The sequence below is a fragment of the Amphibalanus amphitrite genome, unplaced genomic scaffold, assembly GCF_019059575.1.
Source record: "Amphibalanus amphitrite isolate SeventyFive unplaced genomic scaffold, NRLGWU_Aamphi_draft 000449F_arrow, whole genome shotgun sequence".
Lineage (NCBI taxonomy): Eukaryota > Metazoa > Arthropoda > Thecostraca > Balanomorpha > Balanidae > Amphibalanus > Amphibalanus amphitrite.
In genome coordinates this window covers 171,599-195,183 of record NW_024881943.1, presented here as the reverse complement: position 1 = coordinate 195,183, position 23,585 = coordinate 171,599, and the positions used below count along the sequence as shown (strand labels likewise).

Below are 23,585 nucleotides of genomic sequence, written 5' to 3'. Positions count from 1 at the left end.
TCAGGGCCCACCGTAGGCTTGTCAGGGGGCAGGGTAGGTAGGCACCGCAGTCTTTCCAGGGGCACCAGCGGCCTAGCAGGGGCACCAGTCATCACATGACTAACCAAAAATAAAGAAAATAAAAAACTGAAAATAGGGCACCACCAAAATTAAGTGGCCGAAATCCGTTGAGGTTTTAATTTTGGGTATAGGTAGGGGCATCACTTCGATTCATGACCCTCCCCTTGGAGTTTTCCCGAATCCGCCCCTGGTACTAATAGTTAATACATCAAATTTAAGGGGGGGGGGCACCTTGCTATTGGTGCCCCCCTTGCAGAATTCAAGGGGGGCACGGTGCCCCGGTGCCCCCCCCGTTCCGCCGCCTATGGTATAAGTGCTGTGCTTGGAGCTGGGTTTCCCATGGGTGATGCCAAAACTGAACCGGTCGCTACGTTCCATTTCGACCTTGGTCCTCGGTCATTGTTTGCTTGTAAGATATACACACTTCACATTCATAAACGGGGTTCAAATGTAGTTCCGGAAGGCCTTGCCAGCTATATATGTTTTTATAAAATATGCTTAAAAGCAGATGAAAGAGGACTATTGTATGTTCTATTAAAATGCTTTTTGAATAAATAAGGCTAAGGTCGAACAAGGCTAAGGTTGAACGGTCCTCTTAACTCAAATTAAGCGGTCCTCTTAACCCTATTAGTGGCAGGCTCCTGGCTACCCCTATCAGTGGCGGGGGGGGGGGGGGGCTGTTTACGACCCCCCCCTGATATCTCGAGATCTAACGGGCCGATTTTTAAAATTCAAACGGCATTCGATTTCGCTCAACGTGATCTACATTTCTGAAAAAAAAATAAATTTAAAAAATGTCAATAGGGGGGTAGAGGGGGGGGGGGGGGGTAAAAACGGGCAAATTGCAGATACATTTTAGACTGTTTATCACGGCCAGGTTTCTGAACCAATCTTAACGCAACTTTTGCCGATCGATAGAGAATGAACTAGGAATTCACATGGATCCTAAAAATATGCATTTTCAAAAATCATAGGCGGATACAGATCATTGAGATTGGGGGTACACAAAAAGTATAGTAAATAAGGTTTTTGTTGGTACTGTTTCTAAGAAGGGTGGCAATGGTATTGTTATGTTACAATTTTCTTATGAGAGAACGACTACAATTGTATTGGTCATGCATAGGCGGTGTCAGGGCACCTATGTTGGGAGGTAAAACATAACCCCCCCCTTTTTGGACGCCTGGATCCGCCTATTATAGCAAAAACGTGTCAAAAGAGGATGCACAATAACTTTGTATATGTTATCACATGATACCTTTCATTCACTGTTCGTAAAACTGGTGCATACCTACAGTTATAATACATCAGCAATCGTGATCTTCGTCCAAATGACTCGCTTCACGAATAGGACCCCCCAATTCCCAGTGCTCTGGAGCCGCCCCTGGTAAAGTTATGAACTTGAAATTTTCAGGGAATGTGCCCAATTTAGTTTTAGGAAAAGTCAGAAAATTTCAGCATCGTAGCTTCAGCGGTTCGGAGATATTCCCGAAAAACCTGAGGGGTGGATGAAAACAACCCCCCCTGCCACTAATAGGGTTAACGCAGGCTTATTTAGCAGCAGAGAATACAATTGTAGCGGTAAATGTTGCTGTGCTAATTAAGCATAAAATTCCGGTTACCCCAGCCATTACCAATAATGCGTTATGAATGTATGACGAATTATGCCACCAGGAAAGGCGGTCGTAAGCAGAAGGTTATGCAATGCACATCGGAGCAAAAACAACCTAAACGTTACATAACTTGTTAGGGCATCCAACCGGATCGCACAGAACACGAAGCCATGCCTGTGCGCATCAGAGTGCACTTGATCCAATTAGCGACCAACGGAACTCCGCTCCAAATAGATCCGTGTATATTTATTGCGACCTATTTCTGGGTTAGGAGCCAAAGCATGAGTCGGAAGTTCTGTTTTGTTTAGAATTGTGCATTTCTGTTGCTTTCTGATGTACGTGATACGAATAATTCATTCGTTATCTGCTTGAGCTCACTGGGAATATACCATGGAAAATACAGACTCGACACAATCACCAATATTACTCAGGCCTGTACGCATGTACACCTTGGAAAATGTGTGCAAGTAGGTAACCGTTTCTGTATTTATACAAGTGTGTTGCTGTGAATAAGCAGCTCCTAGGCACCTTTTCCTTGGAAATAAAATGCTGACGTCTTTGAAAGCACATCCATAATAAGCGTAGGTATCGCTGTCTTTTAAATGAGCTGCTCTAAGTTTACATACAGCTTACATATAGCCACTTTCTGCAGCTCTCACTGTATTTTTACATTTCTCAGTCGGGAACTCTGCCCGATTTAAGCTATACTGGCGGTCGGTGCGACACATCAGACTCATGTGCGGACGTGAACACTGACCGACAGCCACAAAAACCCCGCATCCGAACGAGCATAACGCCAGTTTTTGTCCTCATTCTGCAGCGCACAATAGCACAATAGCCGTCTGAGTGAATGTGATTGCCGGCAGGGCGGCCGTACAATGAAGTGGTTTTGCAAATAATGTTTCGACTGGCGCTGAAGGGTAGTCTGGCTGCAGCAGTGATAGCTGTTGAGCTCAGTGCAGACGGCTGGGGATAGTTGTGGAGCAGAGGGCAGACGGCTGGGGATAGTTGTGGAGCTCAGTGCAGACGGCTGGGGATAGTTGTGGAGCTCAGTGCAGACGGCTGGGGATAGTTGTGGAGCTCAGTGCAGACGGCTGGGGATAGTTGTGGAGCAGAGTGCAGACGGCTGGGGATAGTTGTGGAGCTCAGTGCAGACGGCTGGGGATAGTTGTGGAGCTCAGTGCAGACGGCTGGGGATAGTTGTGGAGCTCAGTGCAGACGGCTGGGGATAGTTGTGGAGCTCAGTGCAGACGGCTGGGGATAGTTGTGGAGCTCAGTGCAGACGGCTGGGGATAGCTGTGGAGCAGAGTGCAGACGGCTGGGGATAGTTGTGGAGCTCAGTGCAGACGGCTGGGGATAGTTGTGGAGCTCAGTGCAGACGGCTGGGGATAGTTGTGGAGCTCAGTGCAGACGGCTGGGGATAGTTGTGGAGCAGAGTGCAGACGGCTGGGGATAGCTGTGGAGCAGAGTGGCTGGGGATAGCTGTGGAGCAGAGTGCAGACGGCTGGGGATAGCTGTGGAGCAGAGTGCAGACGGCTGGGGATAGCTGTGGAGCAGAGTGCAGACGGCTGGGGATAGCTGTGGAGCAGAGTGCAGACGGTTGGGGATAGCTGTGGAGCAGAGTGCAGACGGCTGGGGATAGTTGTGGAGCTCAGCGCAGACAGCTGGGGATAGCTGTGGAGCTCAATGCAGACGGCTCGGCGACACTGCAGCGTCGTGAGTCACAGACGAACTGAACGACAGAGACCAGCTTGTGATGGCGGACACAAATTGATATATGCGATGTTTGAAGTGTATAAGATTGGCCAGATGATGTTTGGGACGGCGTGATAATCGCACCATATGTATCCGTGCTGTCTAAGGTTTGTCTTAGACTTGTGGTTCAGAAGGACACAGTTATGTTTTTCAAGTTCCGAGATATGTCAATGATAACAACCGAATGCTTCAGATACGGAGAAGGGCAGTGTTTATTATTTTGGCGAACGATGCATTTACAAGTGCTCTTTATCCTTTAAAGCATAAAATGATACAGATAATTCCTGCAAAATTTGTACCTGAGCTACATGTCATGTGATAAATGCGTATGCAGCACGCTGAGTTATTCATTACGAAGCTAGTCTGTACGAAACCATCGCCATTTGCTGAACAACTTAATATCCCGAGCGAAATGACATCCCAATGCACCAATGAAACATTGAGTCGTTTTATGATGACGCAAATGGGCACGCAGAGCCATAGAGACTCGCCATTAGTGTTCAGAGTCCTATCATCCTCCCCGGAGACTGATCTATGCACCCAGGTGTTCCGTGCCCCAGGCGACCGGCAGCCGCCGACAGTGATAGTGTTGAGGGACCGGCGGAGCAGCGATCGTCTGCACCGTCTGTACAGTGCACAGTGCACAGTCTCTGAGGGCAGGGCCAGAGTCGGTGGTGCGTATCGGCAGCCACGAGCTACACTCTGGCCCCGACAGCTTGATTTATCGGGTTATGTGTATGTGTAAGGATATGCAGTACGCACTCGCCTATCACGCAGCCGAATCCCATGAGCCATGAGTTTTCTGCAACCGTCAGCCGGATGACTTTTTTCGATGCTGAGTTTGATTGAGATAGCTTAGAGAGTGGGCAGAAATTGCCGAGCGAAATCATCCGAACCCATCAAACGCACGCGCAGAAAAATGGCCAATAAAGAGCTGGAAACGATCCGGGCCGTCCAGCCCATCGGTAATGGTCTTCACCGCCGGTAACGGCGAGAATGGGCCAAATTGGTTAATTAGTGAAGAAAACTACGCCCTGCGTTGGCCCGTGCTCCTCTAATCTGCCGAAAAACAGACACATTTCCTCGAGCGCGGCCCGGAGCGCCGCGGTGGATTTGAGCGGCGCGGTTCAGTCTCGCCCTGGGGCCGCTCATCGGCCGGGCCTCGGACGGCGATTATCCGCTCGACTTTGTCTCATCAGCGCCGCCCAACCCCAGCCCGGCCCGCGCACCGCCGCGGTCGGCCGGCGCTTTTCTTCAAGGTCAGCCGGTCCTAATAGCCTGCGCCAAATCGTGCGCCCGTGTGGTGGACAGGGGAGTGACCGCAGCTCCAACGTACGAGCCTGCCCGTCCCATCCGCCCGCAGCTCTTCACTGAGTTGGAAAAGACCGAGCCTGAACCTTTGGCTCAATCCCCACCGTATGCCACTACAGACTGCACGAAACATCTAGCGGATAGCCTCCTAGCGTAATTCGGGCCTGGGCCCACTGAGGTGCACGGACACCGCCACGGCGCGGCGGCGGGCTCTTCGAAACAGAGGTTATACGTGACCGCCGGCCGACCAATGAGCGCGCGCGGCGGACGGCGGCGGCGGCCGAGGCAGCGGCGGCGGCGGCGCGCGGCAGTGTGCCGCTGGACCGCGTGGTGGGCGCCGCTCGCGCGTTGCGTGGACGTTGAGAGCGCGTGACGCGAAGTTCGGTTTGTGTTACGGACTGATCGAAGTTGCGATTTGCGACTGTTCCTGAACTGAGCAGAGGAAGCCGATTGTAGGCTTGGATCACTCACAGAGGTATGTTTTTTTTTTAACTCTGACTTGGCGCCAACTTCAAGATGTTTCGCTTCTCAACTAGTTTGTTGCCTTTTCATTTTATCGCGGTGTGTCTGTGTGAAAATATGTATGATGAATGTTTTAGAATCTAATGTTGTCTTTGATGAGCCAAGATGTCTGCGATGCAAGCCTAATGACAGTGCCACTGAGTGACATTTGCCCCATTGCTCGACTAGTTTGTTGAATTAGCGCGTACTTCTGTATGGAAAATTCAACACGTCACATTTCCCGCGAGGACTACGTCAAATGCCATCTTAGCTGGAGCGAATCTTCTGTGTAGTTAGTTGCATCACCCGGCTGAGATATTTGTTTATGTCCCGGCGAGTCAGTCGCCCCGTGTCCGGGGAAGCAGGTCCCGTCACTGGACTGGCCTCTGTACTTTGAAACGGTCCACTAACTCAGCCAGTTTACACCAACAACACACGGCGGACGACCCTGGCTCGTTAGTAGGTACTCGTACCTTTCGGTGGGATCGTGGCCAGCCCGGCTGTCTCGGAGGTCGTCCCTTCCGTACGGCTCGTCTCTGGCACACAGCAGCGTCTGCCGTTCCCCGAACTGCCTGTTTATCGTTCGGCCGATGCTGCTGTCCGAGAAATCACTCGATCGAATTACTGGCCTGGCCGCGCTGACGGCTGGCGGCCGGTGGAGCTCAGGCCGGTGTCAGGATTTGCATAGAGATCGTGGCCGGGCCGCCGCCGGGCCGTCTGGGCAGCCACTGAGTGGCGAAAGAGCGGCTTACCAGCCACTTAGTGACGGCGCGGATCACGCCAGTGCGCAGGTGGTGGCCGCGGCACGGCGAAATCACGCAGTCCGGGCGCGATGGAACTGAAATGTTACCACTGGCGAGTACTACGACTTACGAGGAGTAACGTAGAATGTTATAGTACGCGGCAAACAGGAAAATCCGCGACATGAGTAGGACGGGTTGGACGGAATGTTACTAGCATTGGTGGACAAAGAGCATTCTAGGTATACATGATGCTGTACCAGTGTCCTGTTTCTAAAACGATGGCTGGCTGCATTGAGGTTTTGACATAACATGTCAGTGTAGCGTTTCATTCCTATAACGGATTCGTGCGTGCTTGTATGCCGAGACATCGCTGGTGATATAAGGCCAGCGTTATTTTTTTCTGGATTGTATAATGTAGGTAGTTGCATTGAATATGAGGTAGACCTGAAATCACAACCTGAGGCCTCTTGCACCAAAATCCTCTTGCACCAATGCTTGGATTATTTTGCATCGTATACCCAGTCCAAGTCTCAAATGTAACAATTTGCGTGCAAAATTTAGCAAGCGTATGTGGGATTATGTATTGGGCTATTGCAAACAAATGTACCACCGTTAGATTAGCTTATTCTGAAATCGGTTTTTCGATTTTACCTAGCTAGGTAGTTTGGTGCAAGAGGCCTCTGTTTGACAAGAGGACGGTAATTTATAAATCACTACGTTGACAAGCATTAGATAACATTTTGAAAACACTGCAATCTAGGCGCCCTGTCATTTCTTAGAGAGAAAAACAGCCGTCCGAACAAAGTAGACATGCAGTAAATTGGCACTGACAATTTGCAACTGGGTGCAGATTATCTTCATCGTCTCCTGTCTTTCGCACAAATTTATGTATGTACGCCTAATTATGCGTCCTGCCCTTCTATTGCCTGCAGTTATGCTGCATGGGGGAAAATTCAAATGAGCTGAATGAATATTGCGTATTCGCTCGCGGATTGCCAGTCAGACGCTAATGCAGAAAGATGGTAGTGGAACAATTTTTGCGATAACTGAAATGACCGAATAATTGCGGTATGTGAAAGTCAAACGAGCGACAGTTAATTCTGCACGCATTTTTGTGATCACATCCAGTTGATCAGCGGCGCTCAAACAGAATCACGCTTCGCCGGCGATTTAGAATAAATCAGAGCGCGGACATGTGAAGCGCCGACGCTAATGGTTCGCCGGCACTTCTAACAACTGTCTTCTGTACGTTATTATCTCACTCGGTCGGCGCGGCGGGCCATTTAACGCTGGCGAGCGGAGCGTGCAGAGCGGCCCCCTCGGCCCTCTCCCCTCCTGCCTGCACCGCACTCACTGCGCCGAGCCAGTCCGTCAGCGCAGCTCATAACAGAGGCTCGCGTTGCACAGCTCCATAATCAAATGGTGTCAGAATGCCCCCTCATGGGCCCGGCCGCGGTGTACCACTACGCTCCGACCGGCTCGTAGCCTTGGCGGGGCCCGCCTGGGTGGCCGTCTCCAGCGCCGCCGGTAACGTAAACATTTTCGGCGCGACTCTGGGCTGAGCTGATGCCAAGGCTTACCTCCGAGTTCACAGACGCGATCATCTTACCATTGATGGTGGCTATTTTAAGTCTGCATATCTGCCTAGGATATCATGAGATGCTGACCACTTTTGGATCAATCGCCATTTAGATAAGATGCCAAAGTAATGTACGGAACAAGTCCACGTACCTGTCCCATTGATCAGCCTTTCAGAGTCCGACTAGCAACAAGACATCCAACCGTGCTTGGAGAGCAGCTCACAGGTCACTACCCGCCACCCCCGCCCCACCTGCGGTCGGACTGTGGACCGCCCAGTGGGTGTTACTACGAGCGAGGGGCACTACGCAGCTCACCCCGGACGCCTACTACGCGGCCCGGCGCTGTTGCTGGGCGTGCTGGGCGTGCTCTAAGCACGGCGCGGCGTGCTGTCCGCTGTGTGCACGGTGCAGACGATGTGTGTATGTAGGCGCGGTGCAGTGTGCAGGTTGATGTCTCGCCACTATAGCGCTCCGACCCTGGAGGGTGCAGCGGTGGCGTCAGAAAGGTCCTGACCCCGCGCCGGTAGGGTCGCCGGCCCCCGCCGCCCACCCCTGCGCCGCCGCCGCCGAGTTTACAAACTGCCCGGCGCTCGGTCAGCCGATTCGGCCGGAGTGTTTGTTCAGCGCTACACCGCCGGCGGTACACAGACATACAAACACACTGGGGAGAAGGGGCAGCACGGGGCGCCCGCTGCGGTCAATTTGGCGTGGCCACCGTGCCAGGTCTTAATTACGTGAGGCCGCCGGTCTGATTTATACGCACATTACGCAGCGCTGGCGAGTGGACGCTGCGACAATAGTGGCGGCGGGGCGGGGGCGACGGGGGCGGCCGCTACTGCAGGCTATCACGCCGCCCCCGCCGGCGCCCCCGCCGGATGGATTGCCCCGCGGCAGGTGACCGCCCGCCCGCCGCGCCGGAGCCTCGACCACGATGGATTGACCGCCCTCAGGAAGGTGGTAAACCTGCCCCAGTTTCGGGCAATGGTGTCGGGTCAGCGCGGTGGGAACGGTGGACCGGCCGGCGGCTGTTGTGGACTCGGCGGGAGTCAGTCACGCCTGCTCTAGATGACGCCTGATGACGGCGGCGGAGATGACGCCGCTCCGTCACCGCCACCCGATGACGCCTCGACAGCGCCGTGGGATGTGCCGTGATTCGAGCTGACGCCTTTGTACGAGTCCCAGCCGTGACACGACAGTGCTCCGAATTATGTGTCAGTCGGGTACCGCCCGCCGTGAGCGGCCGTACTGCGCCTGTGCGACCGTCGCACCCCGCCGCGTCACCGCGTCACCGGTCCGACAGCCACCGCTCGTGATCGGAGTGTTACCTGACGTCACAGAGCAGCGCCGTGTGTTCCGGCGGCGCCTTCGGGAGCCGGCCGGAGGTACGGGAACACGACTGGACGACCAGCGGCTATAGCCGGCCGAACAGGCACGGCGCCGACCGCTCTCACGCGGCACGGACTCCCGCTGAGAGGAGAGGGCGGTTCCCGCCCAGATTCCCTCGGTATAGTGGAGTTCGGGAGCGACTATGAACTGCTGAGAACGAGCCAGGCACGACCTGAGCAGAGAAAACGGCACAGCGCGCCGCGCCGCCGGCCCGGTTCTCACGCCGTGCTCCGGTGACGCGCTGACCTGCTCCGGAAGTGAATCACGTCCGGGTCACATTCACCGTCCGGAAGTGAGCGCGGCATGGTGGTGGTGCCATCCCGACCTACCGGTCGCGCTGCCGTCCCTTCTCTCCTCCCCTGTCGGGCCGGTGCGGTGGGCCTCTGTGGTCCGCTCTCCGGCTCAACGACTACGGTGACTCACTTCATCCGGCCGGCACGACGCCGAGAAGTGAGAGGAGGGAGGCTGAGAGAGCAGCTCGTGACGGTGCACCTCCCAGACCTCCCAGACGAGTCACCAGCACGTGAGAAACCCCCGCTAATGCGTGCCGGCCGGTGGGCGGGAGGCGCTTTCCAGCGGGCGCGCCCGGCCGGTGGGGTGTCACTCAGTGACGGTTTAATACGCCTGTCTCGGCGTGGAAACGTCAGCGCCATGAGTGGCGACATTCCTGATTCACGCACACTCCCCCGACTGAATCAGGTGCCACACTCTCCCGCTCTGTCCTCATGGGCACTCTCGAGCTCTCTCCGTCTGTGCCGACTGAAATGTCACCGGCCGCCGCTCGTAGGTCAGCGGGCGTGATGCCAGGTTGGCGGCGGGCAGTTGCGTCGTCCCGCTCGCAACAGAGCCGCCGCCATGGTTCGCGCGGTCCGAGTCGCCAGAATCAACAGAGTTAGTTCTGTGGTGGCGGCGTGTGTGGGCGACAGTGGCCAGTCGGGACAGTTAGCGTCCTGCCAGAGACCGGCAACGAGCCGTCACAAACGTACGGCGTCATCGGGACAGCCCGCACACAGTGCAGCGTTCTCCGAGCTCAGCCAAACGAGCAGTCCGACGGTTCATCTGCACGGCCGCTGCTCGGCACATCACGCGCCATCCCGAGAGCACGGCGGCCCGGGGCGCCGGCCGGGCCGGAATTCCTGGCCGCCGCCCCGGGCGCCCCAGCCTGTCAGGTGTGGCAGAAATAATGAACATCGCCGCCGGCGCGGCGGTGCCGCCAACTGAGGCAGCCAGCGGCGGCCGGGCTGTCCACTGTGCAGCCCCAGCCGAGCGGCGGCAGCGGACTAGCGGTCCGGACCCGCTGCACCGCTCGTGCGTGAGTCGACTTAGCAAAAATCCAGTCAACAAGACGCACACACAGTGCACGGACAGCATGCAGCAGCTGTGAGTGGAGGTCGGCTTTGTGGAACTGTTCGGACCGGGCCGGGGCGGTCAGCGGCGGCCCTGAGCGAGGACTGACCTGCCGGTCGCCGCTCTTGGTCCGCTGACAGTACCGCTACTGTCGGCCGTGCCCGGTCCTCGGCTCACCGTCTGTCGATCGCGCTATTGACGGCGTTGTGTCGCCTTCTGTCGTCTGCGCTGTCTTTGTCCGTCTTTCGTCTCCGTCTGTTGCTCACTGTGAGCGTTTTGTCCGGATAGCGGCCCGTCTCGCCACAGGAATCTGTTTACCGCTGCTGGCCCACTGTACCGCTGTTGCTGCACTGGTCTCGGCCGCTACTGGCTCTCCTTGAAGCAATCAGCGGCTCTCAGAACCAATGAACCGTCGCCTAACAAAGCGGCCGCTCGGATGATGCCGAGTTTTTGCGCTGTCAGCGCATACCACGAGCATTGTGACGCGTCCGACGGAGCGAACACCCGCATCGATGTGGCATCGCCGACAGCCTGGGCTCCCTTGTAGCATGACGACCTGGTGGGAGTAAAACCGGCGGGGAGGGGGGGGGGGGGGCAACGGTCCGACGCACAGTCGAGCGAGGGACTGCACCGATTTCAAGGCCGCCACGGTGCGTGCAGGGTCAACGGGACATCAATGGAGCCCGCCGGCCGCCTTCTGCCCGCCGTGTCCCACGCAGGTGGTCCGTCGGCTCCGTCCTGTGTCCCGATGTCACCGGTCCGTAAAGCGTCCCAATTACATGTGTTACACAGACGAGCATTGCGCAGTACCGGCTACTGCATATAATCCGCCGTCTGATCCGGCACAGCCATTCACCACCGCGGGGCTTTTGAGACGTCACAGGACAGCCGAGCGGCAGCGCGATGACGAACGAGGTCATTCGGCGGTCGGTGCGCTCCTGACATATACACCAGAGCGCTGCGGACCGTCCTGCTCCGTGGCGCGGCCCTCCGCGCGCTGATGACCGATTGATGGCGGACCTCTCCCCTCCGTGACGCCGTGTAATGGAGCGCGGCCGAGCCGGTCGGCCGGACACTCGGCCGCGGTGGACGGAACCCGACAGATGACCGCAGTGCGTGACCAGACCGGCCGTCTGCTGCGCACCGCGGAGTAAACACAACAGAGAGTACGCAGAATATAAACACAGACAATGTCCCGTCCGGCTGACCGACCTACCGCTCCGGCTTACGCTGCTGCAGCTCTGCCGTTTCACCATGGCGAGCGGACACCGTTTCAGGGCCGGTGAGATTCCTGCGTCCCGAGTGAGGGTCGCCGGTGGCCGGCGGCGGAGCGAGCTCTGCCGGCCGGCTGCCGTGACCGTGGCAGTGCGGGAGGAGGGGGGGGGGGCTGCACACCATCCGTCAGCCACCTGCCGCTCCTCTGGTCCCTGCTCCGTGCTCTCTGTGCTCCCTGTGCTCTCTGTGTCCTCTGGCCGTCCCCGTTCCGCCCCATCCGGTCACGGTTCACGGGCTCTTCACGGCCTCTCCCTGCCGGTCAGGGTCACCGTCCGACGTTGAACTATTGTCATCCCGTTCTATCCGCGGTTAACAGCCCACCGCCCATCCGGTGCATCGGGACACGTCAGTCTGTGCCATGGGACCGCACAGACCCACTGTACCGCCACATTACACGACACAGCGCCACATATCGCCCCACAGCGCCACAGCTCCGCCCCACGGCGCCACGCGGCGGCTGTTCAGGTGGCCAGGGTCAGGTATCATTAACCGCGAGTGGTCCGAACTGGGTCAGGTGACCACGCCGCCCTCGCCGGTAATAGTCGCGCTGCAGTTCCGGCCCGTGGTCCGCTCCGGGTCCGAGCCGGGTCCACTCCGGGTCGCTCCGGGTCGCTCCGGAGGCGTGACCGGTGTCGGTGGCCCGGAACGGCCGGTGGTCAGCGGACAGCAGTTAGTGGTCTGCAGGCAGCACTTAGCAGTCAGCAGCGGTGAGCAGCTGCCGTCAGCGGGGGGCTCCCTAAGCTGACGCGGTTACAGCAGAGGGACCCCGCTTGGCGTCGATCGGAGCCCCTCTACGGCCGGCCTCTCTGGCGATTGCAGTAGCTGCCCCGAGACGCCGTGAGTCAGACAACAGCAGCAATCACCTGCTGAATATTCCTCCAACATCCGACATAAATCTCCGGCCATTCAGGACACCGTGAGGCAATCGAGCTCTCGGTACGGGTCGCTCCGAGCCGGACCGGTCGTGGATGACGTGGGAGTTTTCACAGAAGCCCGGCCAACTCTCTCTGGCGAGTTCCGGCGACCGTGGCCAACGGAAGGAACTAATCCTGACGAGATTGCGTGCGGGCTCATCACAATCAGCGGCTCACCGTTAGGGCGTGGGACAGCCGAGAAGAAGCGCCGACGCGCCGCCCGCGGCACCGTTCGCCGCCGCTGCTCACCGTTATAGGCTGGGAGCGGAGACCGCCATCCGTCTTCAGGATCGCACCGCAGGCATGATAGGGCATTGACGCGTGCGAGAATCGAATGAGACTGCGCCTGGGATTGCCGGCTCCGGGCTGTGATAGGCCATTGACGCGTGTACGGATGGAGAGAGACGGCGCCGGGCAGCCAGTGTGGCACACGGGGATGACGGGCTATTGACTGGACGCCGGTCTGAGACCTGAATGAGGCTGCACTCGGCATTCAGACTCACAGTGTGATGGGAGGGGTGACGGAGGGAAGCATTGACTCTGGCGACACCTGAATAGAGCGAGGTGGTTCTGCTGGTGCTCGGTCCGCTTCAGTTGTCGCGGATGACGCAACTCGGCGGCGTCACCTGCCGATAGGCGCCACTCGGCTGACAAACAATCGCGGACCGTGCAGCGGAGGATTGGCGCTGCTGCAGCCTGTTTGTGCCGCACCGAGGAAAAGATCAGTGCTCCGACCGACACGGCGGCACATCAGATCGAACAAGGATCGGTGGCGACAGGAAAAAGGAAACGGAGCGAACATCGCCAGCCGCCGCACGCCACGAGCACTGGCCTGGATCGCCGGGATGGGGCTAACAATAGGCAATCGGCCGGTTTGGGCTGCCGCACGTGGCGACCGCAGCCGGAGCTGGCGGGACCGACCGGACCGGGTGGGGACGGACAGCAGGCCAGTCGTGAAATAAGGCCGCCGGCGCCACCAGCCGTGACCGGCGAGCCGTGAGTCACCGTGAACCCCGCCGTGACAGTGGGGCGTGCAGCCGGGACCCGCCCCGGCAGTCGACTGTCGGACCGGCGAGTCCGGGGCTATTTCTGTTCGTCTGGGGCTATTTCGGCTCAGTCAGTGTCCGCCTGCTCACCTGGCCCATTTTCCTGTCGGCAACCCTGTCTCGCTGCAAACGTCCCGCGCCATCAAAGCCACCACAACTCTCAGAGCTCTGAGCGAGTGTACGATCACCGTCGAATCGGCGTCTTACCGGCCATAGGATGAGTGTTTTACGGCCCGTAATACGGCCCGTAAACCGTCGGAGGTGACTGGTCGCACCGAGAGGCACTGAGCTGTGGAGGGCCGAGGGGGGAGGAGGCGGCGCGGTGTTTCGCTATCTCCACCCACCCGTCGAGTGGTGCCTTTCTGACGTCTGTTCCCGAGGACAGGAGGCGACAATTTGCTCTGATTAATCGTCAAAGTGAGTGACCGTAATTGTCGACACGATTCTCTGTGCAGAAACTGGCACAAGGTGAGCAGCCGACAATTTCGGGCAGTTTTCGGTGCGCACTCGACACACACATCTCAGGTGGGGGCTTGATTCAATTAAACGCTCTAAGAGGCTCCTTAGCCTTTGCGGTGAGTTTTATCGCTGCGTTGGAAGACCGCAGGCGGGGTTTACTCACTCTGTGAACGGTGTGGTGGTGGGCTCCATCGGTCCCACACCCGTCTGTGGCCGTGAACCTGACTACCCAACTGTGGCTAATTGAATCGGAACGGGCGGCGTGTGCTGCGCCGGCGGCGGCCGCCGAGAACAGCTGCGCCAGGGCCGCCAGTCCATTTACCGAGAACCATGTCCTTCGACGGCGGTTTACCCGAGACCAAACCTTCAATCATCCACAGACAGCGCTTCATTTGTCCAATGGTGACTCACTTATTTGTTGTTTGGTGAATGCTTCATAACTGTCATTCGGCACCAGTCGTTCTTTTCCGCCTGCGATTAACATCGCGTTGACCTTCGTAGGCTCATCTTGTCCTTCCAGCGCTCTCGTCTTTAACCTGGTGATTAAACTCGCCCTCTTCTTCCACAGAAATGGTGACAGTCTGTTAGTGTCGCCCCTGCTCTGCGAGACTCTGCGCCACCCTCACCATGAAGACGACGGCCGTGCTGGTGACGCTGCTGACGACGACCCTGGCCTGGCAGGACGACCTGGTGCCCCTCCGGACGCTGCCCCTCGGTGAGTACCCAGTACCGAGAACTCCCCGGCGCTCTAATACAGCCCTGCTGTCCGCAGTGAATAATGCATAAGTAACGAGCGCCTTATCATGTCGGTGTATGAGGAGGGTTGAGCCACTGCGTTGTTACCTACGACTCCCATGAGGCTGTGGGGCGCCTCTGTCGGTGGTGGTTTGTAACTGTGTCTCCGGTGAGCTGACACCGGTCTGACATTGACACTGCTCTGGCACTGCTCTGACAAACACCGGTCTCTGATCTGACCCGTCAACTGACCGCGCCCGTACCCAGAACGGCTTACCGCGACTCTCCGGGAACCAGCCCGACCGCCGCCGTTCCCACAACCGAACTGGATATCGGCTGTATCTGATAACCCGGTAATAGCTTTTGTCGGACATATTACGTTGCTGCCCTTCAGTTGATGTCTCGATGCTGATCAGCCGAACTATTACTGCCACGTTTACGGCTATTTTTCTGTCGTGATGACATGCTCACCTTCACCGTAAGCCTCATTGCACCCGGTCTACTAGTGTCCCTTCTAATCCACACGGCTGCAGCGGCGGCAAACCCTCTCCTCACGCCGCGGGCCGAGACGAACCGTTTACGTCACGGCAGCGACGACAGACGGCCGTGATGTCATGTGACGTCACAGCTGCAGCGTGACGGGTCGTCATGGTCTCTGGCGCCGCTGTCAGGGTGAACGGAAGAGCCATGTTGAACCGTCTGGGGCGCAGTGTTGTGAACAACTGTCCCGGCCCGGCGTCCCCCCGATCGGACCCATTAGGCGATCAAACACTGACCATCGACCATTACGCAATGTTTGGCCGGAACCGAGTGGTCCGGCGACAACTTCCCCGTCCATTCTGCGTGGTTGCTGCCAACCCCTTCCTCCCGGCCGCACCATAATGATTTCTTGTCACGGTGCTGCCTGCAGCGCGACAGCGACGTGAGGCGAATGATATAACGCCGCCGCCGGCAGGGTAGGCTGTCCCGCCGGGCGCTGCCTGCGGGGTAGACTGTGCCGCCGAGCTCGGAGACTGCTACGCCGGACCAACACCTGCCGGGGAGGGGGCGCGGGTGGGAGAGGGGACGAAAGCGAGGGTGGGAGAGGGGAGGGGCCAACAGAGGGCGACGACGCGTGATTTAACCAGCGGACGTGGAGCTTCGAGCATCTGTGAACGACCGCCTACGGTATAATTAACCCTGCGAACTCGCGCGAACCGCCGACGAACCCTCGGCTAACCCCACGCTAACCCCTCGCTAACCCTAGGCGAAACCGCGCCACACACCGGAAGCCGGTGTGAGAGTTTCTGGGAGCTACCGTCGACCTGAAGTCGTTCTGCAGCGGCCTGACGTTAGATTAATGTCCGGGTAACGACGACCGCCGCCCATATTTTACCATTACCGTGTCCTGTCCTATACAGACCGCTGTATCTGCGTCATCAGCACCGAGGCGGCTGAGGGCGCCTCTGGAGAGGTGGACGGGTCGCCGCCGCTCCCATCGGCGAAAGCGTGGGTCGGGCGGCGGCGGGCGGGGCCGGACGCCGGCCGCCTCTCCGCGATTAATTGATTGGCGGCTGTTGGGCTGGCGGCGACGACGACGGCCGGCCGCCGCGCCAGACTCCCACGCTGTCGCCTCCACGAGCCAGTTTGAGCCGCGGGCGGTGGAGAGCGCCGAGCTCGCCGGGCCTGCCGTCCGTCTGCCTGTCTGCTTTCGCGGCAGTCGCGTGTCTATTTATCCAGAGTCGGCTGTTTTACTGCCCACCTTCTGAGTTCCTACGTGTCCGCTCTTTGGTTTGCCCTGTCGTCGCCGGGTGACCACTCTGCCGGCGATGCTCCGGCCGCCGCGGACTGGTCCTGCGCGCGGTGTGGGCCCGGCCGGCGCCGTGTTTTTACCGCTCTGTGTACCGAACGCTGCGTGTGCGGCGATAGTGGCGCCCGTATCTGATCCTGGCGGCAGTCCCGGCGCGGACCAACAGGAGACCCAGACACGGATGAGACGCCGCGAGACGTGGTCGATCGAGACAAACAGCGTGGGTCCCGCATTAGCGGCCGAGCGCGTCACAATGCCCTGCCGGCGTCCCTCGGTCAGCGCAGAATGGCCCGCGGATGCGGCCGACCCCCGCCGGTGCCGTCTTGCCGCAGAAAATGGTCGCGAAATGGGTAGAGGCCGGCACAATGCCAGGTGAAAATGGGGTCCGTCTGGTTTGAATACAAAGGCGCGTCCGTTAGTCGGGCCCATAGGAAGTGCCGCGCTCGTCCCGGGGATGTCTGACGCTGGCCCGGAATTAGCCGGTAGGCCATAACGACGGCGCCAGGCTGGCTGGACCACGACAAATCCGGCGCACCCACCGGAGGGGCGCCCCCGACCCGCCGCGTACCGCCACCTTTTGTCGGAGACGCACGCCCAGGGTACGCGGAGAAGATCGTTAAACGGCCGATGGATCAGAAGGAAACCTGACAAGAATGACGGCTGACGGCCGTGACGCATCGCGCCCATATCGCACGGACCCACACAATACAGCGCGCTTTCTCGGAGGTGAGCCGCCAGCCGCAAAACACGGTCCTTTGCGAGCCCCCTCCGTCACGGCTCGTAACACGGAAGTGCGCCGTAATCGCTTCGTGGCTCATAAAGTAATTACTGCCCCTGACTAATTGCAGGTGCCTTACACCTAACAAAGAGCGCCGACTGGATGTCTGTCGATGAGAGGCAGCCCGATATCAGACCGCACCGCCAGACACAGTGTGGCATTAACCTGGCTGCAACCCCTCGTTTTTCTCCAGCCGCGGGAAAGAAAGCCGCCAGTTTCACCGCTCCGCGGCAGCCAGAGGGAGCCGGGAGGATGCGCGAGAGCCGCCACTTTCGGACGATAGTCGGGTGTGGTTTCTATAAGCGGTAATTGGAGGGTGCCGGGGGCATCACCTCGCCTCTCGCGGCCCGTTCGGCGCGCGCCCCGGCCGCGCCGCCGACGAGAAAGTGAGCCACCGGCCGGTCGTCGGTCAGCGATACGCATCGCTTCTGTCAGCCGCTACAGTGACCGATCTCCGGCGCGGCCGCGGCGGACCGCGCCGGGACAGCGTGTTTGTACGACGCACCGCCGTCGTCGCGTGCGACGCGCCGGGTCACGCGAGCTAGACGGACCGCCGCGGCCCGTGATTTCTCCCCGGAGAGACGTGTCACCGGGCCCGGAGACGCGCTGATGGCTCGGAGATAGGCGCCCGCTGCCGCCTCCCGAAATACTCGGGCCGGGGAGGATGGATCAGGTGACTGGGGGCAGTGTCAGGTGACATCAGGTGTCATCAGCCGACGGCTGGGCTAATCAGTGTCATCGTCTGTCAGGGATAGCCCGGCCGGGCCGGAGTATGGCGCCGGCTTCCGCGTCTCTCGTCTCCCGGTCCTCGTCTCAACAGCAGGGTCCGCGCTCCTCCGAGGGAGCAGGTGGGAGACGGTCCCCGGCCCGGTCCGGTAACCGCCACCCTGAACCCCCTGACCGCCAGGTGTGCAGCGGTCTGCGGCAGGGGCCATGTCCCAGCCGGGGCCATATGCTACTGATGGAGCTGGGGTTCTAACGAGGATACGGGAAGGGGTGCCGCCTCGTTCCCACTGTCTGCTCCGGCCCGCGCTGTTCCTCCGGAGCTCCGGTCGGCCGGCGGGGCACACCGCAGCAGCAGCAGCAGCAGCAGCAGCGCGGCGTGTCTCAGAGCTCATCAGACAGCTGTCGGTGCCGTGCAGGCGATAACCCGGCACACATTAGCCATGCTGCCAGGCCGGCATATGGCCGCTCACCACCAGCGGCGCTCAGAGAACAGCTGGTGCGCCCGACGCTTCATGAACCCGAACGCGCAGTGTCAGCTTGCATTTACCACATGCGAGTATGACGGAGGCCTCATGGACTGGCTGAAGACAGCCGCTAAAATCCAACAGTAAATCTGACGATAGCGGCGATATTTGAGCAAGAGAAGCTGTGGCGCTCTGGAAACACCGGCGGCGCACTGGAGGCTGTTGTGGCGCAGCGGACGTCCGCCGGAAGGTCGGTCGGAAGCCCCCCCCCCTCACCGGAGGGGAGAGGGGAGGTGTCGGCCCGTCTGAAGGCTCCGTGGCGTCGTGCAGTCTTGCAGCTGGGGCCGGCTGTCGTTCTGCGGAAACGGAAACCCTACACCGGATGTGTAGGTTGCGCAGTTCGAGTGAATATCGTGGAAATGCCGTACATCGGAATCAAGTATCGAGCATCATCCATTGGCTTCTGGCAGCCAGCTCAGTTTTCTGTAACCAGCCTTCCATCATTACATAAACGAAATGAGCGAATAATACTCCTGCCAGCGAACCATCACCGTTCCAGTCCTGACGTCCTGGTCTAGTGTGGGCCGATGTTCCCGTCTCGCGCCGGATTAACCTGAATACCACCGGTCAGCGGTATCGCACTGCGATGACGGCCGACCGCGCGGCCTCTCATGCCGCGTACATTGCGCTGTGCGGCCTGCTGCGCCGCCAACCGCGACACAAGAGTCGGACAAAGTCGGCAGATTATCCGCGACCGGTGCGGCCGAGTGTCCACCCCGTCCGTTTTCGAGGACGACGGATGAGTGTTAGTCGTGGCGTGTCGTCTGGTGATCCCCACACGGGTTTGCTGCAGCGAGCTATACACAAGTGACACGTATATCGCGTACCCTGTCGATTTTTGCCCCTGTTTCCGGGCGTGATACCTCCCCTGCTGCTGTTATCTTCCCAGCCCCGGTCGGGCCGCCCCGCCGCTGCCGGCCGGCGAACAGTGAAGGGTGGAGTGCCATCACTGAACCCGACCACAATCGACCGGAAGCCGCGTCTTTTGTCACGCCACCGGCTCGTGAAGGGTTGTGGAGCTAACCCCAGCCAATCTGCCGGCGCCCAGTCAACAAGACGGTCACGCTGCCACTCTGACGCCGTCTCCGCTTCTGTGACCACCACCGCTACTACTGCGGCGTGTCCACTGTCCATCCCATCCCCGCGCTTATTATCCCCTGTTTTACATTATTCCGCGGCTTCCGCCACCATTCCATCAATCACGCTCAGACCGGAGTCTGTCATACTAACGAAGCGACTGTGCAATCCGTTGCTCCATTTTAAGGTGCAGCCTGCAAATCCATTAGCCTTATCCCTAACGATGTGGGGTCATCTTGACCTACGACTTGAGTTGAAAATGAATGCCGCTAACGCTCATCCGTGCCACTGTGTCTCCCCGTTCTTGTCGTGCTGTGCTGTCGGGCTGCCGGCGGTTCCGACGGCCCGTTGGCCGGCGCCGCGGCGCGACGCCGACCTAACGGCACCTAGTGGCGATGTCCGCTGATGGACACGCATCGGGACGCCGTCCGTCGCCCGCCCCCGCCCCCGCCCGGCGCCGGGCGCGCGGCCAGCCGGGCAGCCGCCCAGCGCTGGCCACCCCGTCAGGGAACACAAGACGGGACGGAGGGAGGGACGGCCGGGAAGGGACGCGATGGGACGACGTGGGAGGGCGCCCATCTTCCTGCCTATCTGGGAGGGTCGCAGGTGCCCGCTGTCTCCTCCCATATCGATCAGATAAGGGAGGGACTGAGGAAGGGTGAGAGCAAAGAAAAATGGATTTCAGATCCAGGTAGCGGTACTGGTGGATGAAAAATGAAACGTTTATTGTTATGGGGCATATCAGTTCGAACCGTGTGCGTTGGGCAGCCACACCAGAGGCGCAGGCGACACGAATGTGTTATGCATACAACCCTGTTTTCCACCCGTCGGCTCTATTGCTGATGACAGGCGAACGATTGTCTCTGTAGCGAATGCTGACGTGCTGGAGACCATGTGGCGCTCCTATCTGCGCCACATCTGCCACACCGGCGGCGCCGGGGCATAGCAAGCCGGCGAGATGGCACGATCTCTGCCCCGGGCACAATGTGTGGGCAAACATTTTTCTGGGTCGCTTGGGTAGAGACAATGGGCCGCTGCAGCACGTGACCACTGGGGTTATGTGATTTTTCCGCATGGCTAACGTGCTTTCCGTTCTAGGGAAAGGCTAGGTGGGCGATGGAGGTCGTGGATCGCAAACTAGGGCTTATTCAGTACCGGAGACGAGGAGGTAATCAGTTCAATCACCGGCTCATATAATCCCCACCACCCGGTCTTCAAACAAAAATCCAGGATTCTAGTTACCACTTGGGTAAAAATATGAATACTCTGAACCACCACTGGCCGACCGCCGTGACCGGGGCACGTGCGGCGATAACCTGCCGGTCCGGACCACCGCGCTAGTCCGGTCCGGTCCGGTCCGGGCGCTCTCTCCAGCCCTCCTCTCTCCGCCGCGAACTGGCCGATACGGCGCGGCAGGAAGCGACTGTCGCGTGGACTTTGCAGAGAAGTCCGCGGTGATCCGCTCGGGCGCACCACCGGTTTGCGGAACCGGTGGAACTCACTGAGAGAGACGAGACCGCGCCGTTCACGTGCGGCGCTGAATCTCCCACACCGATGTCATGCGCGGAGAGCTCGCGAGGTCGATGGCTTCACCTCCGACGTCTGAGTCGTCCCGCCGCTGTCGGTGTCGATGGCCGGCGTTGCGGATTGCGGATCGGTCTGCGGGCGGTGAGCGCGACGGCGACGGTTACTTCTGTACCGGAAATGCGGTTCCCCGTCGCGCACACGCTGCGCCAAACCATCGGAAACCATCTGGAACCTGCCGGAACCGGCGACCGACCACCGCGAAGACGCCGGGCCAGGCGATCCAAGCTGCCCCCTTCCGCATCTCCTTCCGGCGCGTGGCGAGTCAGAGGACCGTCTGTCCGTCCAGCGCTCCGCTCAGTCCAGTCGGGACGTCGTGCGCGCCGCCGTCACCCGAGGATTTATGGCGATTACCGCGACCGACGTCGAACGTAATCCAGGTACAGAGGACAGCCGGCGGGCCGGGCGGGGCGGCCGGCCGGCCGGCTGTCCCCAGTCGGCCCTGATGGAGGGAAAGGTGGTCAGAGCGGGCGTCTAAATCTCCTCGGACCGGCCGGGCTGAGCCCAGGGCCGAGTCACGGCGCCGCTGACGCCTAATCCCGCTGTCAGGCGGTCCAGCCAGGATGAATGGGCGGCGGCCGGCCACTCGCCGCCGTCCGGGGCCCGTATAAGACCGCGGGGGCGGGATCGTGAAATCGGGAGCACCCTGGCCGTGACGACCGTGACGGGCGTGACGGGCGTGACGTCAGACTGAGTGTGACGGGTGACGACAGAACAGGAAGCACTGCGATGAAAAAGCAGTCTGAATCGTGCCCGTTGAATTGAGTTCGTTATTTTTTGCCCGAGCTGTTACAAAACGGGAAAAGTGGCTGTGATCGATTGGGACTGTCTCGTCCTTTGGGAAGAAGCCTTAAAATAGACCGATGTGAACCGGACTTGACCCAGCATGAACGATCACTGACCACCAATTATATATAGACCAGCGTCGGTCCTGGCGCCCGCCCAAGGACCAGTTTTTGTCACCCTGTATCGTTTTCTAGTTAGGCCTCGTCTCTCCTCAGTACGTAATAATAGCTGGTTTTCGTGGAACCGCCTCCTCTGTGACGAACTGACCCATTTGTCCCCAAAACGGAGCTGTGATCTAAATGGGACCAGGTTTGGGTAGAACCTGGGGCGATAGTTGACCTCACCGAAAACATGGAATGGCGATAACCGTCTTAACGGGAACCGTTTAAACGGGCCAGTTTTACTGGGTTATGCCCGTTACGTTGACGCCTTTTAGCCCTTTCTGACAAAGTGGTGTGATATCGGTTAATCGAATTGTCACCCGAAAGGGTTAGAAAACGTGACTGTCGTACCTTATTCGGCCAACAGTTGATTAAATCTGAAAACATAGAGAGAAACTGGATCAAACACTTAGAACGACAAGAGTTGAAGCTCCAAACGGGTTAGTGACGGTAGGTGAATCCAAACTCCAAGCCTACCATGACCAGCATGGGAATGGGAAAGGTTTCACCAGCGCGGAGCTCATGTGACTTGTCACCGACAGTCTGGTTTTTACGGGGGTATCGCGCCATTTATATGTTTTCGTCGTGACGGCGAGCGGACTCGTCTGTCGCGGGCCGCCACAGCCGGCTGTGAGACGTTTCTGGCGCGTCACCCTCCCCCGTCCCCGCAGCTCACGGGCAGAGCTGCCGTCCTGAGGTGCGGCAGGGCGCGCCTGCGCAGGGAGACGGACTGAGTGGCGCGGCCCGGCCCGATTCGGCGGGGACTGATCTGATACCGCCCACCGCGGCGATCAGCTCCGATCACTGATCAGCGCTGAGCGCTGACCGCTGACCGCGCCTCTGACCGGCGATCGGTCGCCGATCAGCGGCCGCGCCGGCCGGCTGCGTTAGCCACGGTCCGGGCGGGGCACCGCGCCGCCACTTGACCCCAATCATCCCGGGCGGCCCGCAATCAGCGCCGGACGCCCCCGCCCTCACGCCAGTCACGTGACCCCGGCGGGGCGGCGCGGCGACAGTCACGTGCCCTGGGCGGTGGCCACCCACAGTCTGCCTGGGCGGCGTCAGGCCGTGGCATGGGGAATGCCGGGTCAATCAGAGGGACGGGTTGCCGCCCTCCGCCGGCGGCGGGCGTCATCGCCGCCTGATGACGCCCTGGAGCCGCGGACGGCGGACTCTGTGACCCGAGGCCGTCATCCGGCGATCTCCCGCGGTCCCGGATGTCGTCGGCGCTCTCACCGCTGCCACCGTCAAACTTTTCAATGTTTGTTTACGAGTGCTACGAGCCGCATGATTCGGGCTCAAAGGGCTCGAGGCGCGGTTGACCTGTCGGAGACCTGCGGCTGACCTGTCGGAGACCTGCGGCTGACCCGGCGGCGACCCCGCTCGACCCGACGCCGCCTCGCCGGTGCGTCGGTCGCTCTCTCGGCCATCCATATTG

At 59.3% G+C, this 23,585-nt stretch overlaps 1 protein-coding gene across 1 annotated transcript in view; it reads left to right on the top strand.

Annotated features, from left to right (window-relative positions):
- The first annotated feature begins 4,948 nt into the window (after window positions 1–4,948).
- Window positions 4,949–23,585, top strand: part of LOC122391692 (semaphorin-1A-like) — a 68,610-nt gene continuing 49,973 nt past the window's right edge. The window contains exons 1-2 of the mRNA XM_043385871.1: window positions 4,949–5,211; window positions 14,556–14,702. Of these exons, the coding sequence (XP_043241806.1) occupies window positions 14,615–14,702 (88 nt within the window). The 5' untranslated portion in view covers window positions 4,949–5,211; window positions 14,556–14,614. The remainder of the gene's footprint in view (window positions 5,212–14,555; window positions 14,703–23,585) is intronic.